The sequence below is a fragment of the Mauremys reevesii genome, linkage group 7 (genome assembly GCF_016161935.1).
Source record: "Mauremys reevesii isolate NIE-2019 linkage group 7, ASM1616193v1, whole genome shotgun sequence".
Taxonomy (NCBI): domain Eukaryota; kingdom Metazoa; phylum Chordata; order Testudines; family Geoemydidae; genus Mauremys; species Mauremys reevesii.
In genome coordinates this window covers 61,406,144-61,422,855 of record NC_052629.1, presented here as the reverse complement: position 1 = coordinate 61,422,855, position 16,712 = coordinate 61,406,144, and the positions used below count along the sequence as shown (strand labels likewise).

General features: G+C 40.3%; 1 protein-coding gene across 1 annotated transcript in view; it reads left to right on the top strand.

The window, feature by feature from the left end:
* The window catches only part of LRMDA (leucine rich melanocyte differentiation associated), a 970,675-nt gene extending 954,386 nt beyond the window's left edge, over positions 1–16,289 (top strand). Inside the window, exon 7 of the mRNA XM_039482146.1 lies at positions 11,748–16,289. Coding sequence (XP_039338080.1) covers positions 11,748–11,827 — 80 coding nt within the window. The 3' untranslated portion in view covers positions 11,828–16,289. The remainder of the gene's footprint in view (positions 1–11,747) is intronic.
* Positions 16,290–16,712: the final 423 nt, after the last annotated feature.

The following is a 16,712-nucleotide window of genomic DNA, read 5'->3' as shown; positions in this document are numbered from 1 at the left end:
TTTGGTGAAGTAGCGGGTAGCAGGTTATTGCTTCCTGTTTGACATGGTAATGTCCTAGGCAGTCGCTGTTAATTTGTGTTTGCGAGTGATACTGTGATCCACATTGTTTGATTGTTTGGCCAGATGTGTTTTATTATGTCCAATGTGCACATTTGCCAGTTGGCTCCTTTTTAATATGGGAACATGTTAACTTATGACATAGTCAAGTCTGACAAATTTGAACCAGCCAAATAAGTGAGTAATATTTCAAGCTGTCAAAGCGGGTGAATACTGATTAACTGACACACTCCAAAAGCTCTCACCAATATCCATGCTCCAGTGGAATATGTTTACTAAGCGTAATATTTGTTAGAAAGTCTTTGGTGCTTTGACTAAATTTTAATGAGTCTGACCCTAGTAGAGTGGTTTTGCTGTGCCTCTCTTGAGTTGTTTCTTTAGCTTCCTATCTTTAGTCTTCAGCACAAGCTTCCATAGAGGCTGAGTGCTCTTGTAAACTACATTCAGCTGTCCATTGTGATTTAATCTTCAGCCTCTCCCTCATTAGGATGTTTTTAAAAGGAGGCTGAGGGAGCAGGAGAGAGTTTAAGATAGAAAACAGTGACAATGTTTTGGCACTCTCTACTGGAGTCGGTCAGTGTTTGAGAATTAGGCTATGAACCCTTTGCAGTAGCAAATCATTGTGTGTATTCTATATAATGCAGGATTTGTTTTAGCTAGAGACAGGCCCCAGCTAAAATCAGTGAACTGAATGCCTGCAGAACTTTCAGGAAGTTTGGCTCCAGAGCTGAACTTTATGGCTCGAATGTATTTCTGATTTCAGCTGAACCATATGTCAACTGGGTTGGAAGAGTGGGGAGCACCTTTAACGCCCGATCCTGTGAGATCTGGATGCCTGCTGGAAGGTGTTAAGCACTTGCAGCTCCCACTGGGAGTTAAGGGAACCCAGCACTTAGCAGCACCAGTCCCTTAAGGAGGGTTACTTTATATTAAGAAGAATCCTATTAATCCTATCATTAGCAATCAGTTAAAAGTCTCCTTTGTTTCTGATGAAGGGCTTATGGAAGGGAATGAGTAACAGTACACAAAGAACATTCCCCTAATTGATTGTCACAGTATCATAATATGACAGCAGCACTGTTTAACTGTGCTCTTTAATTTTGAGAGACTTGCTTTTTTTATTTTTAAAGCTGGGAAAGAAACTTGGTCTTTATTTCAAATGACTCTCTTGAGAAATTTCAAACCAGTTGAGCCAGACTGAATTGTGGATGGCTTTTTTAAAGAAAAATGTGAACTCCTCCAGCAGAATACGTCTGAGATCCAAAAAGCAAATTTTACTCATGAGATGAGCCAAGTTCATTTCTAAACTCTCCAGAAGGGCCCTGCTGCTCATATAAGAATTTGTAATTTTACTGGAATGCTTGCAGACTTTCCGAACAATTATTCCAAAAGTTTACTTTCTACCACATAAATCATGGTACGTTTATTTAATCCTATCACCGTTACTGAAAGAGCTTACTTTCCTTTCCCCCCTTTACTGCTAATGCAGTCTGCACATTTCTAAACTTTGTGAAGTACAATATAATTATATTCATCCTCTGTTTCCTTAATGGCTCTAGCATTCTTTATGGTTTAATTCTGTTGCTGATTAATGGAGGTATTATTAGTAGAGTGTAACCCAAAGTGGAGAGCAGCCTACAGAAATGTCACTTTTGCATATGTTAGTCAAATCAACTGAGTCTTCTAAGATAATATGGGAGGAGTTGACAGAGCAGCTGAACTTTTTAATATGCAGTGAGGATCAGATTTTAAAACCTCCTTGCCCACCATTCTGAATACATTAGAAGTATCACTTGCATCAATGCAGTGATCATGTTGTTGCATTAGTAAAAATAAAAGAAACATAATTCAGAACAATCAATTTAATTCATATATGTATATTTATTCCTTCTGTGAAACATATTGAGCCTTTATTTCAAACCACTAAATACACTAGTGACTTCTTTTTGTAGCCACCCATATACCCAAATTGATGTTCAATGAGGTTAGTCCACCAGAAATCAGGCTTCCAGGTTAAAGGTTGAAAGCACAGATTGTATAAATATAAGCTTTGATCAGTATAGAACATAACATTGGCTGCAAAACTAACAAACAGTATTGTTTAATTGTCATAGGGGAATATTTAGTTTGCTGTTTTAGCCAGTTTAATAGACAAATGGATGCTGCCCTCTAGTGGTGATGACCTCAACTTTAAATTGACTACAGAGAAATCAGCATGAGTTTGTTTGGTTTTTAGTTGTGTGCATGTTTTTGTGTGTGTGTGTGTGTGGTGGGGGGGAAACAGAGGCAGGAGAGCAGCTATTGTGTTAGTAGCTAAAAAAAGAGTAAGTAGTCCAGCTTGGAGCACTTGGCTATTAATAAATAACTTCAGTTTTTGTGACTTCAATCTAGAAATGGAGAGTGAAGGGCATTTAACAAATTTTACCTGATTTGCATCTGATCCTTGCATGCTCTTTGGAAACAGTTCCATCTTTTATCCACTCTATTTATAATACATATGAGAAAATGAGACATGTAAAGTACAAATAGATATTGTAAATCCATAGTTGTTTCCCTTTGAAGGTATCCAATCTATATAAATTTGAGCCTCAGTTCATATGTAAGTTAACCTCTGGAAAAGTTGATATCTGTATAAACAGTGTTTCTGGTGCTCAGTAACACCAATACATAAAAATACAAGTATGTTCTTGATTATTTTTTATAATTTACTACTCCCTTTTAAAAAAATCCAAAATATTCAACAAGAAAAATTTCATACTGACCTCTAGGCTCATCCCATCCACAGAGTCATTTGAAACTGCAACAACGGTGAAGACACACATCTGGGTGGTGGAAGGGGGCGGGCTTTTTGTTTGCTTGATTTGTTTTTAATAGGAAAAAAGCCAGCATATTGCAATCATCATCAGAAGTGTGGGAGGATTGCTAAGAAGTCCTAACGCATAAATGTGGGCCCTTATAATATTACTGAACTACCCTGGACAGTACAGAACTGGTTAATAATTTAAAGTGATTTGCCCTTAATGCTTTTGTTTTAGCCAGCAGTAGATGATCTGTAGACAGCACATGCCCAGATCAAAGCTGATCATGTCAATGTCATTCAAGGAGAGAGATCTACCCTCCTTTTCTTTTTTGTTTTAAACAAAGTATGACATCTGAGGAACAGTGTGTTGATTGTTCCACTGCCAGGACACACATAATGGAAACATTAGCTCCAAGATAACTTTTAATCTGTCAGCCTAATGGCTCCTTAATGTGTAGAGGGCTTTAAATGTATGTCAGCCAGGGCTGTATAAAGTAATATAGTTTGTGGCCTGAATGGATCTAGATGACTCTGCACCATGACACAATATGGTTTATTATTAAGTATCAGCTCATCAGCTTATTCCCACGGACTTGGACAAGCTTCTCAATTTTCCAGTAACAGATTATGTGAGAAAAAGCTTGCAGTGCATTTTTTTTGCCCTTTCCTTTTTTTTTTTTTTTAAATTACAAGTTTCATCCCCAGCTGCACTGGGAGCCCTGAAGTGTATTTACAGCAGGCTGCACTTTATCACACATCAGCTCGACTGCTAGTTTACACTGAACATTTATGCAGTCTCCCCTGGCCTGGGATGCAAACTTCACGTCTTTGTATTCCTATCACCTTCATTGCAAATTTTTCCAACATCCTCTCCCTGTTGACTGCTTTCCTTCCTCTTTTTTTTTTTCTTCCTACAACCAGGCCAGTGAGACTTGACATGACACAGTACTTGTCTGTGCAGGATAGTTGCCATAATTTCATGGCCTCGCTTGCTTGTTCTGATTCTTCCCTGTTTGATAAAGTTAGGCACATAATGCCAATGTTATTGCCGTGGACTAAATATGGGTTTGACTTGGTGCCTGGAAATAATCTGATCAACCTGAAGGGCACGTGTATTCGGGGGAATGAATCATCTAGGGTGACCAGATGTCCCGATTTTATAGGGACAGTCCCGATTTTGGGGGCTTTTTCTTATATAGGCTCCTATTACCCCCCGCCCCCGTCCCAATTTTTCACACTTGCTGTCTGGTCACCCTAGAATTATCACTTTCTTGGCACCCTTGCATAGGGGCCAAGCACGTTTGTAGCCATTGCAGTCCCATGGCTTATGCTAGCACTTCTAGACACCGCAAAGGGTGCAGCAGAGAGTGCAGGTTAGCAGCATGCCACCTAAAAGATCTTCACTGTCTTGAAGAGTGGGGCAATTGGTCACGTTCCCCTGTGCTATGGGGAGATCTGTCTTTCTATACTGTACCTGTCGTCATAGTAGCTGATTGCTTCTTTGATGAAGCTGGAGCTCGCTCTGGGCTGGGGCAGCTGAGCACTACCCTCAGCCTTACGAAGCTGCCTTTATGTGCAGCTACTTTTGGAGGAATAGCCGATTATTTCTGCTTACATTTAGCAGCTCCGTTCAATTAAACGGCTACAGAGTCCTGTGGCACCTTTTAGACTAACAGGACTCTTTGTTGCTTTTTACAGGCTGTTAGTTTATAATGTAAGAAGAGTTAATATTTGTGTATCTGTTCCTTGGGCACTTCTGATAGCCTTACCTGATGTCATCTTAGTTCATAACTAAATTTGGTGCCAAGGTATTGCTAGTCTTTGTAAGCCAACACTCAGATAGTATCTGCTCAGAGGTATTTGGAGTCACATGCTATGTCATCAGCTGGAGAAGGCAAAGCAGAGAATGGCATAACTGGAAACCTTTCACTCATTAGAAGCCTCTGAAATCTAAGCCTGATTCTTATTATTTATCATGTATATTTTGGTAGCATACAGTGGTCCTCAGTCAACATTGAGGCTCCACTGTGCAGTGCTTACAATCTAAGAGGACAAAAGCACCCCAAGGATGGGGGAAGGGAATTCAAGATAGTGGTTAGGGTGAGTGGCCCATGACTTGTTCCTTCCATGGGATTTATTTGTGGGGGAGGAGAGGAGGGTGGAGAAATTGTTAGGAATAAAAAGGGAAGAAGAGAGGAGATTGATACAGTGAAGGAGGGGAAGTTCATAGTTCAAAAAAGTCCAAGTCTATTGTCACATCAGGAAGCTTAGTGTCTGAGGTCTATTTTGAATAGACCCAGGTCTGGGTCTTTCAGGAGTTGGGCCTTTCATAGCCTGCCACAGAAGCTTCAGGCCATATGTAGGGGGTTACCGCTGAGGCCTAGTGCCCCAGAGCAGTTTCTGGCAAGTCATTTGAGAATGGCTGCAGATGCTTCTCCCCACTGATATTGGCCCAGAGTGCAATCATTTGTAGCAGATCCAGGGGGAAGGGCTGGCCAGCGCAGCATTTACCTCATTCTCTGCTGGCTCCTGGTTGTGCTGCTCTGATGTATAACCTGAAAATTAGGACCCAGTGACTTGAATTCAGCCTCTAGTCTGGCAGTTGGGAAGCTGCAGCCACCAGTGAGCAAGTTTACTTGTGGCACACTCAGACCCCTTTACAATCACTTTCCTGTAGTTATCATCTGAGCCGGAGTCCTGTATGCAATGAGGTCGGAGGTGTTGCGTGCTGAGGGCAAAGGCTGGCCCAGCTCTCCCATTTCCCTGGGTGACAGTTGTTCACGGTTTTACATTTCTCTAAATGTTGTTTGGCAACAACATTGCATGTTCCCCATTTACAGATGGGGAAACCGAGGCACAGAGCAGTCAGAGTGACTTCCCCAAGACTACTCAGCAAGTCATTGGTGGAGCCAAAATTAGACCCTAGGAATCTGATTTCTGACTCCCTAGTTTCCTCTTCTAACTGCTCAAACCACATGCCACGTTAAAGTGACTCTTGGATTCCCATAGCATCTACAGCACCTTTACGTGGCTTGTACTTTAAAAATGTAAATCAAAATAGATGTCAGTACTAGCAGTAGCATTTTATCTTCAGTTAGATGTTACATTTTTCTACTGTAGATATTCTAGCAGTTTAAGAAGAAAATAACATAGGAAAGGAGCAATAAGTTGCTCTTATTTTATCAAATGAGACATCATGTGGAAAGAAACAAACAAAAAACTGTCTGCTACCTCTGAGAAAGACAGTTAGTCAGTCAGACACCAGATAACTTTGGATATCCTTGGTACTGATACTCTGAGACAGTCAAGAGTTGCTTTTCTATGACTGTCTCTGCTCGTGTAAGCAATGCACAATAATCTAATAGCCATCACTCATAGCACAGTATAGTGAGGATTGGGTAGCCGTGGCAAATACTGTAAAATAGTTTAGGGACTTTTAATTAGAGCTATGGGATCATTCCCCCCCCCCCCCCATTCCTTCCACCAATATGGATAGACTTTCAGTTGTTTGGGTGTTTGGAGGTCCAAGGACAAGCTGTCTATTTTATCTGCTTGCCCTGTATACTAGTGGGCATCACTATTTTGGATGCTGTTATTCCAGGAAATAATAAAGTAGTTGAATGTGATATTTTTTATTTTGTGATGGGATTTGCTCTTGAAGGGAGAAAAACTGTTGCAAATCCAAATGTAAATAAATAAGCATGTATGAATTAAAGCTGATGGATGAAACTCAGAAGACTCAGTCCAGAATAAGAACAAAATCTTGGCTGTGTATCTGAATCTATTGACATCCCCCTCCCTTCTCTTAGGCCAGCTATATAGATCTTTCTTCCTTGTAGATTGCCTCCTCACTAACCTCACCCACACCCAACTTCCTTTCTCAAAAAAACCCCCATAACTCCAAAACAACCCTTCTTCCTTCCAAACGGTCTAGGTTGGACATCCTCCCTGGTGATGCAACCACAAGTCCCAGTAGAACAGCAGTCTCTATGCTTGGGTCCAAGTCTGCCTTCTATGCCCTTATTTATCTGTCTTGATATTTAGCTGTCATATCCTGTGTCATGTCCCATGGAGGGTCATTTATCTATGCTCCAGGGAAAGGGCTGAACTTTGGGCTGATTCTTTGGGGTTTTATGCGTTTTTAAACTAACTGAACAGCCCATCTCCACTTATTGTGTCCGGAGCCGTGTATTGGGGCTCCTCTAAGCAGATAGTTTGCAGCTGCTCATTTGAGGCTTTCCACACTTTTTTTGCAGCATTCAGTTGTTTTAATATTTGTTCTCAATTATTTAAGAATAAATAATGTAGGAATAAATAGTGTGACCCACTTATTTTAAACTAAAACAAATAGGAACCCTTTATAGAATGTAAGGCCCCATTTAGCAAATCATGTAGGGGAACATTTTCAAAAGAACTTAGTGATTTAGGAGCCTATCTTCCATTGAAAGGTTCTTTGACTCTTAAGCACCAGATTCTTAAAGGTATTTAGGCACCTAAGACACAAGTAGGTCCTAGTCACTTTAGAAAATCCCACTATGCATCTGTGTGCATTTTAGGTGCCCAAATACCTTGAAGAAAATGGGACTTAGGCTTCTCAGTTACAGGCACTTGTGAAAATTTTACCCATAAGTACCTGCTTATGTTCTTTGCTAACTGGGGATGGTGTTAAATATGTTTAAAATTAATGGGATTAATGCAAGTGTTTTGTCTAAATGACTAGCACTATAGACTTGAGTTGGTTGTAGACAGATGTTTGTTCTCCTGTGAATGTTGGTTGTAAATAGGGTTGTACTCTCCTATAAGGAAAGTTGCAATTAGTATTTTAGGGGACTTTGCAGTTCCCATTCATTGATGGGAGAAAATCCCCCAGAGCTTTTGAAAAAAATTATAATGGTGTTGATGTTTCATCCAGAAAGCAGTTTATACATTTATCCTATAACTACCACTCAAAATGTAACCAGCTTCTTGGTGTTTAATAGCCCACAGCAGCACTACCCAATAGTGTGAGGCAAGAAGTGTGAAGATGAATATCTGCTCCAACACAGACTGATGGGGTGGGATTTAGGTACTGTAGTCAGAATAAAATTAGCTAAACTGGAATTTGGTTAGGACATCAAGTTTGGTAGTAATTGCCATGTGATCAGACCAAAAGCAGTCAGGACTTCTGCTTAGGTTCCACCTGAACACAGATATAGCATAGTGTTGTATAAAGTATCATATGCGCTTTTGGTTTACTTATGGAGTACAGTCCTTGGCACCTAATGTAAATAAGATTATCTCTTTCACTAATATTCTTAAATGCAAATACTTTACTATATGCTAATACATGGTAGCACCTTTTACATGTATCAGAATTATTAAAAGCATTAGGAAAATTAAGCCAGCAACTCATGCAATGGCACCAGGATGCCACCAGATAGTCTTAGCGTTAGGTCACTACTAACTTGAGCTGATTTGAACTGGTGACCTAGAAGTGCATTATCCCATAGCCTATTGAATTCCTTGTACTGTCTGGTCCCCAAGAAGTGAAAACATATTTCACTCTAGAAAAGAACATTGAGGAATCGATTGCATAATAACTCTCTGAAACACATGCCCAATTTAAAAGGAGAGAACATGACTTGAACATTTTTTCACTTGCTTTAGTATGCATGTATGTATTTATTTATTTATGGGGATAATTGGGTTTTCCCCCAGCTAAGGCAAAGCTTGTGTTGCTGACACTACAATGTGTTGGCGAAGAAAGACTGATATCACAACACACATAGGTGACTGCAGGGTTATTACTTACCCGTCATAATTAGAACATCGATTCTGAAGGAGGGGGAATTTAAAAGATAAAAGTATATTTAAACATGATTCTTCTCTATGTAATTTTTTCATAATTATAGTTTTAACAGCTTATGGTGATGGTGGAAGCAGCTACTTAAGAAAAAATTGGAACCTCATTTGTGGGGAGATGATCCCTCAAGAGACCTCATGTTGTCATTTTTCAAGAGCCCTGAGCAGAAAGCTCATTCAGATTGCTGTGCATTAGGCTGATGCATTGGGAGTATACTTAGCTTATTATGACCAATGCCAGATACTTTAATTAAAAACACCACACGTCATTAAATGTGTTATCATCCCCCGCACACACGTGTGCACGCATACACACACATGAGTCTATGAAGCTGCAAACAAATGAACACATTGCAGATGTGCGGGGGAAACTATCTCCTACTGAGTCAGATGCAGTAGATTAAATAAATCCATGTATTGCATATTTTAGTATCGAAAGCTCTTACTGCAGCATATAAACCCTCTGTAATTTTCAGTTTTCTTCAAGCAAAGGGAGGGGAGGGAGAGGAGGAGGGGAAAAAGTCATCATTTAATTTATGAGCAAGCCTATTGTTTTACAAATAACCTTCATGATAAATAAAGACTCATGGCAACATTTTCAACTGTGCTTTTATCAAGGCTCTCTGAGCAGTGTGTATAATCCGCCTGGCAATCGAATCACAGCTGTGCGCCTTGGTAGGGAATCTCTGTGGAGACAACACTTCCTTAATTTAAACAATTGTAGGCTGCAGGAGTTCAAAAATTTCAGCTGACTTTAACTGTCACTAGCCCAAGCACCTTTATCCCCAGGCGAGCAGCAGCAGCTGGATTTCATTTCCTGCTGCCAGACAGTCCGACATCTTTGCTGAACATCCCAGGAACTGAGCGTCTTTGCTTTAAGGATTTTATTCAAGGTGACAGCTCCTCACACTTTAGCGTTCAGATCACCTCAAGTAGCTGAGATATCAGTGAAAATGAGAGCACTTCCACAGCAAACTCCAAATTTAGATTGACTGAGGTTATCCTTAGGCCTCTAGACCCAACCTCCATGACAGAACAGGCCTGCCGGTAACTCTAAAACTACAGTGGAGTTTGTAATGATGTCTGGGGAGAAATATTCTGCAGGAGCAGTGGAGAATACTATAAGTGATAGGAAATGATGTCAGATTTAGTTAGGGGCTGGAGACACTGTTAGAATATACTTGGCATAATATGGCACCGGTATCTCTGTCGGCATCTCTGTTTTCTGTCACCGCACACAATTCTAGGTCTGTCTGTAGTTCTGACAGTGTCTTTTCAGATCAGGTTATTGCACTCGCTCAGCGCAGCACCATCCAGCCCCCTTTGTTTGAAGTCTGCCCTTTTGTCATTAATGCACTTGATGTCTATTTAAATCTGACGGTGAATGTAGTATCTGTTTTCCTGTCAAGAGATCATTGACAGTATTAATACCTCATGTCCTTGCCTCATTTTCTAAGCGCTGACACCTCGGTGCAGTCTCCAGCATTCATCAAACAGCACTCTCTCACCAAGATCTCAGTAAACAGTCTTGCTTCCAGTCCTGAAGAAACACGGCAGACCTCAAATAGGACTTTTATCAATGACAGTGAAAAAGGAGTCTGAAGAAGGTCATTAATAAACCTGTTCATATCCTTTGAATTTAGAGCTCTACCACTAGAACCCCAGCCAAGCTTTTTACCAACTAATGACAACCACGCTTTGCATGGGATAGCGTCACCTCAGGACATGAGAACTTGCTTTTGACCAGACACTGGTTTATGAAGGCGAATAATTTGTTCCCTTGAATGTGGAAGTTGCTCCACTGATCAATCAAGTTATTGGAGACTTGGAGAGAGGGGAGAGAAGGAAATGAAGAAGGGGCTAAACAAAGCTCATATAGCCCTCTTCTGTGCTTCGCTTAAAAGGCATATGTTTTTCAAAGCAAGTGATAGGCCTATCAATTTTTTTCCATAGTGATGTGTTACTCACCCAATGGTTTAAAAAAGGAGGGAATAATAGAGATTAACTTTAATCCAGCACAGCCCCTGCTTCTAGGGCTTTCATAGCTTATTTGATGTTTATAATTATATTGCTACATTACATACAGATTATTAAAAAAATACTTAATTCATGCTGCATGTGGGTGCAGCTAGTAAGACCCCATTTGTTCATGTGGGATCTGTCAAATTTAAAACCCTGCACAGTAAATGAGTAAATCACAGTAAATCCCTCCAAGTCTTTGTCCCTATACATAATGTTTTGTTTCCTATCGGCTGGATGTTGGTGGACCTTGAGTGGATGAGCTAGATACTATAGTGGTGAGAGCTTTAGAAAATCCCAAGATACATAGAGGGAGACAGAGACCCCCTTGCACGTTGCTTCCTTGTGCAGGAGGCAATAATAATTTGATTGCACGTGCCTTGGGGTGCAAAAGGAGGCATTGCTAGTACTACCACAGCACTCCCCTTGCTCACCCTTTACCATTGTTCTGGCTCATAGAGCCATTTATATTTAGAAAAGGAGGGCTGTGAGGTCTGGATGACCTTGGGCAAGTCACTTCACTTCTCTGTCTCTGCAAAGTAGGGATAATGATAATTACTTACATCAAAGGGCTGTTGTGAGGATGTCTGAACAGAGTTTTTCATGTTTATATCACTAGATCAGTGCCAAGCTGTTGTTACTTGCTGCTATTATTTTATTATCAATAAAACCATGTCATTTAGAAAGATTCATCCCCATATCCATATTTTGGAACGATAACAGACAGTACAAACATACAACTCTATCCAAAATGCCATCCCTACAAAAAGCAGCAGAGCATGCATATGTGCTTAACAGGGTGATTCACAAAGTACTCGTGTGTTTTTTCAGAGCTGACCCCAATGCCACTAGTTAAAATAAGTTAATTTCAAATTAACATACTTTGCTTTCCAAGCATAGGTAGAAAAGCAAGAGAGAGAGCAGTTCCCAAACACAGTTGAACCTTCTTTTCCCCAACCTCAGTAATATCGTTCCATTACATACAATGCTAATTGCTCACTTTTTTCCTTATGTTTTCTCTTCACTGTAGGTGTTCTGGGAAAATGTCGCTACATTTACTATGGGAAGCATTCGGAAGGCAACAGATTCATTCGAGACGACCAGCTATAAAGCACTGTTCCATGTCTGTTTACACAATCCACAAAACATGCACACAAAAAGCACAAATTGCATCTACATTTTCTGCGTGTAACTAAAGTCCTCCAGTACCTTCTGCTGACTTTGCCAAGCCTGTCAAGATCATCTTTCTGTCTTAGTCTGAGTAGTCACATAGAGATTGACATGATTGCCTTTAAGCAGGTCCCATCCACCAGTGTGACAGACAGCTGCAGCCAAGCACCAGGCCTGACAGGATGAACACCATGATGGATTGCCTGGTACAATTGCTGCACACAGAAGAGCAAAGGTCACACCTGGGGCTTCAGTGAGCATGCTCAGTTCGTTTTAGCAAGAGCAATGCTTTTATCTAAAGTTTGCCTGTTGAGTGAGAGAGGCTTGTAATATCAATATGCTCCTAAAAGCAGTGTCTATAACTGAAGATTAAAAAAAACCTTATCTGTCCTTATTCTCCCCCTCCCTCCCACCCCCCGCAAGAATTAGGCCCTTAAATTTAACACACACAAACCTTTTCAGACAGTGTTTATCGCAAGTCAAACTTCGTAGTTTGCTTTGCTCTGTCTTTAAGGGGGCGGGGGATATGTTGTCAGCAATGTTATATGAAAATACTTTAGAAATGCACAGCACTGAATCAGCATATTTTTATTTAAGAAAAAAGGTCTAAGCAATTTTGCAGATACAGCTGAAGCAAAGCATCCTATTTTTTATTTAAATCTCAAGTTTTACTACATCTTAACATTCAGAAGGGGGGCATTTTTAACATTGCAGAATATGTGACACAGAGGGCACACTGTTTAACTGTATATGCTTGATTATGGTAGTGACAGTTGTATTTATGCTTGGTTTATTTGACAAGATTTTTTTAACATGTGCAGAGATTAGATTTAAAATTAAACATTTTGAAAGGAGAGAGCCAAAAACACAACAAAACCCTACTGAGCTTAGATGATATTTAGAGGAAAATAAGGTACAATTGTTTGTTTCATATCACTAACATTGTTGGAATCTACATAATTTACAATCTTGCTAATATGTCTTAGTCGCCTCCCTATTGTGGTCATTATTAATCCCCTATTAATATACATGCAAATTATTTAAACATGGCTTCTTGTCAACTTTTCAGTAACAGCATGAAAATCCTTAGCATTTTACAAGTCTTTTTTAGCAAATGGGGTGAACATGTTTGGAGCAATGACTCATTTCCTTTGTTACTGTGCTTCACGTTCCCAGGAGGTAATACATTGATATCATGGGATTGACAAAGAGTATGCAGAGCCTTTCACCTCTAGGCTGCAATTTCAAAACCAGCCCGTGATCGTATTGTCTGAGAGCTGTTACCATCTGTTGGCTATTCGTTGGCTTGTATGAAATGAGTTGTTGGTCTGTGTTCACTTTCCTAGCAGATAGGTGACTCTCACATAACTAAATACTTACAAGTGGCCCATATTTTGGCAATCTTTAGCAGATGCTGTCGATGGAATGGGACTGGAGACAGAGGTCTTTCTCTGCCAGAGATAGTTCTGCCAGAAAATGATGAGGCACCTTGGCGGAGGAATGAAGGGAAACTGGCACTGCTATTGTCCATGTTATTTGTCTCTCTTGATGAATGGAAGACTTGACTCACCATGGCTGTCAATATGAAACTGCTAACCAGTGTTACTTTACTTTTACATTTGAAAAGAAATTTAAAACACACAGGGCCCAGATCCTCAGCTGCTATAAACTGGGGGCATAGCTCCATTGACTTTAATGGAGCTACACAGTTTCCATCAGCTGTGGATCTGGCCCCATATATTTTAAATTCAGATCTGTCTCTGAGTTGGCTTCTGTACAAATTGCTGGGAAGTGAGTTGTGGCTATGGTAGCACCTTTGCTGATATCTCTTATTTGGCTATTATGGATAGGAAACCAAATTCTGATTAAAAGGCTTCTGAGATGCAGGAGTTTTGGAGAATCAGGAGGTTGCTTCTCTTGTGACATAAATAATTATTAGATTTCTAACTCAGTTACCAAAATAACAGCAAGTTGCCATCCTAGCTCATTTATATCATCATATCTGTTCTGAATCATCAACTCATGTTTTGACCATAGCATATTACAGGCAGCAGGGTGCTAAACAGAGGTGTCTAGAGTAACCTAAAGTCACATTCAGTCTGGTTGCATATATGTTCTTGTCTCTATAAAAGGCTTTAATCCTGCCTCAAACAATAAAAAACACTTGCAAACTGACCAAATGATTTTTCTCTCTTTATTTTTTTTCCTTATTTACTTTTTGTAATGTCAAAACCCTTTGTATTATTGTCAGGGATGTTCTTGATGCAAAGCTTTGGAGGCAATAATATTTTTGGAATGAGATGTGGGCAAAGATTTTTTTTAAGTATTAAATAATGTAACAACTTTAATTAAAGTTAGCTGAATTAGAACTCAATAAAATCCACTAGTTCTGTATAGTCATCTGAATAATCTGAACTATTACTTTTTATGGCTATAATGTATTGGCATATTATTTAAATACATGTGGGACTGTTTACTGCTGTCTGTGTTGCACACATTGCTGTAGCATGCAAGGTATTTCATTCTCAGGTGTTTTGAACTGAAATACTGTTTCAGGGTGTGGCAAATGTTTTGGGCCCAGTCCTGCAGTCATTCCTGAGTCCTTTCTCAGGTATTGATACAAATTGGGCCGGAGTCAGAGCTACAGGACTGGGCTGTAGGTTGTTCACAAGTTCAAAATGGTAGTATGTCAATATCTTGACAGGAAAGGGATCTAAGGAGAAATCTCTCCTCCTCTCCCCTGCCCACCTCATCCACATCAAGGTGCTTCCTCCACCTTCGGGGGTGATTCAGGTTAGGCTAGTCTTAAAATATCCTTTTCATCAGGTCCTCAGTTTCTCTTTGAAGAAGAGAACATGCACAGCACACACGTTTCCCCTCCTCCTCCTTAGCTGCTGCAGAGGGCCATGTCCCTGTGACTGAGGGCGGGGAGCATTTGCTGAAACTTGTGTACATGAAGGTGCAGAAAAGCTCTTCAGGACAGGGAGATTTCTTTTTGTGCTGAGTTTGTACAGCACCTAGTGCAGACAGGTGTTGGCCCATGACCGGTGCTCCTTAGCACAACCCACAGTACAAATAGTAAATAACGATGGTGTCTGCATCCTTCTCTTCTTTGTGATGCTGTCCCTTCCATGGCCCTCCTTAACCCTCACTGGTCCCAATCTGATTCTCAAACTCAAGGCCTCTGCATGAGAACTCTGCCCACTCTTGGAATATCAGGACAGTCTCCAATAATGTTATTTTATGGGACAATTTGTTCCTTTGAATATACTAGTTTGGACTGTAGAGTTATTGATTGCAAATGTGAATGCTTTAATCACCTCCCAGCCAGCTAGGAACAATCCTATTGCCCAGCAGCATGGGAAGACCAATACTTGGTCAGCAGAAGCTGCTACCCACCAAATGAGCTACAACTGGGGATCCCATACAAAGCCCACTGATGTCGGTGGGGGGGGTCTTTCCTTTGGTTTTGCTGGGCTTTGGATCAGGGCTCTGATGCACTCATTTGCTGGTGTATCCAACTGGACGATGAAAATGAGAACCATCCTCTGTCCTCAGTTGCCTTGTAAATGCCACCAATCAGCCTAAGAAATATTGCACTGATGTGCTGAACCAGCTATTTTCTAACTCCCTTCACTGACTCTGCTTAATCCAAAACTACAATTAAATGATGAGTGCACAAGAGTGCAATGTATGTACCATATTGGAGTAGGGGGCTTTTGATGAGCATTTACAAGGTTCATTGTGAACAAGTGTTGTTTTCAGCGCTCGTCTGGGCTCGCTTGTCAGTAAGAGTACCAGGTTTTTTAAAGTATAAATCAGATTCAGTCAGGGGCCAGTCTTTCCACCCTCCCATCCCTCTCAAAGCCTTTCAAAAGTGTAAGAATTGACGTTGCCATCTTTCCCAGTGCTGTCTGAATAGAAGCTGTGCTGTGCACTGTATTTTGCCATTGTGTCTTAGCAGAGATGACACGCAGAATATCAAACTATTTCTCTTTTCCTTCCCCAGGCTGACGTATGTGTGCACACACCTTCTTGGGCACCCAAACAATAGGATAATATACAGATCAGTTGCCCCTTAAATTCTCTCTCACGGGTGATTCCTGAGGAAGTTAGAGGGTGTCAGTAAGTTATCAACTAACAAGTGGCTCTTGAACAGTTCACATGGTGATCTGCCAAGCTATTTTAAAAAGGTGATCATTAAGCCACCAGGATTTAAAGATACATTGCTCCTATGGAGTTACTACACTGTCCTGTAGCTCTGGCAGAACAACAAAGTGGGATAGCTGTATTATTTGTTGGCTAACCATATTTGGGAATAGAAGATGGATGTTTTTACAGGGAACTGGTTCTAGCTGCTGTGTTTTGTTAATGTATTTGTGACCATTATATTGAAAAATAAAAGATCCAAACTGAAGTTTCTGGAGTAATGTATGTTTGTTCTTGGAGGGAAACAGGATCAGGGCCTTAGCTATAATATTATCAGAGTAAATAAGTAGGCTTTTTTCTACTTTAAGGACCAATCTTGCAATGCTTTACTTATGCAAGTAGTCCCTTTTCAAGCCAGCATTCCCATTTAAATCAAGGGGATTATTCACATGAGTAAAAGTTTGCTCTTTTTGAGCTCTGAATCTGCAAATCAAATATAATCCATGCACATCTTTGTGCCTGAATATTGGCAGCAATAATCTTCAATATCGAGTTCTTACCTCTAGATTTCATATCTTTGTGGAAAATAATATATCAAAGGTTTAGTGACATAGGGCTCATCTTCACTATGAAAAAAAAACATTTTAACACATTAATTAGCTCATGTTAGAATTCT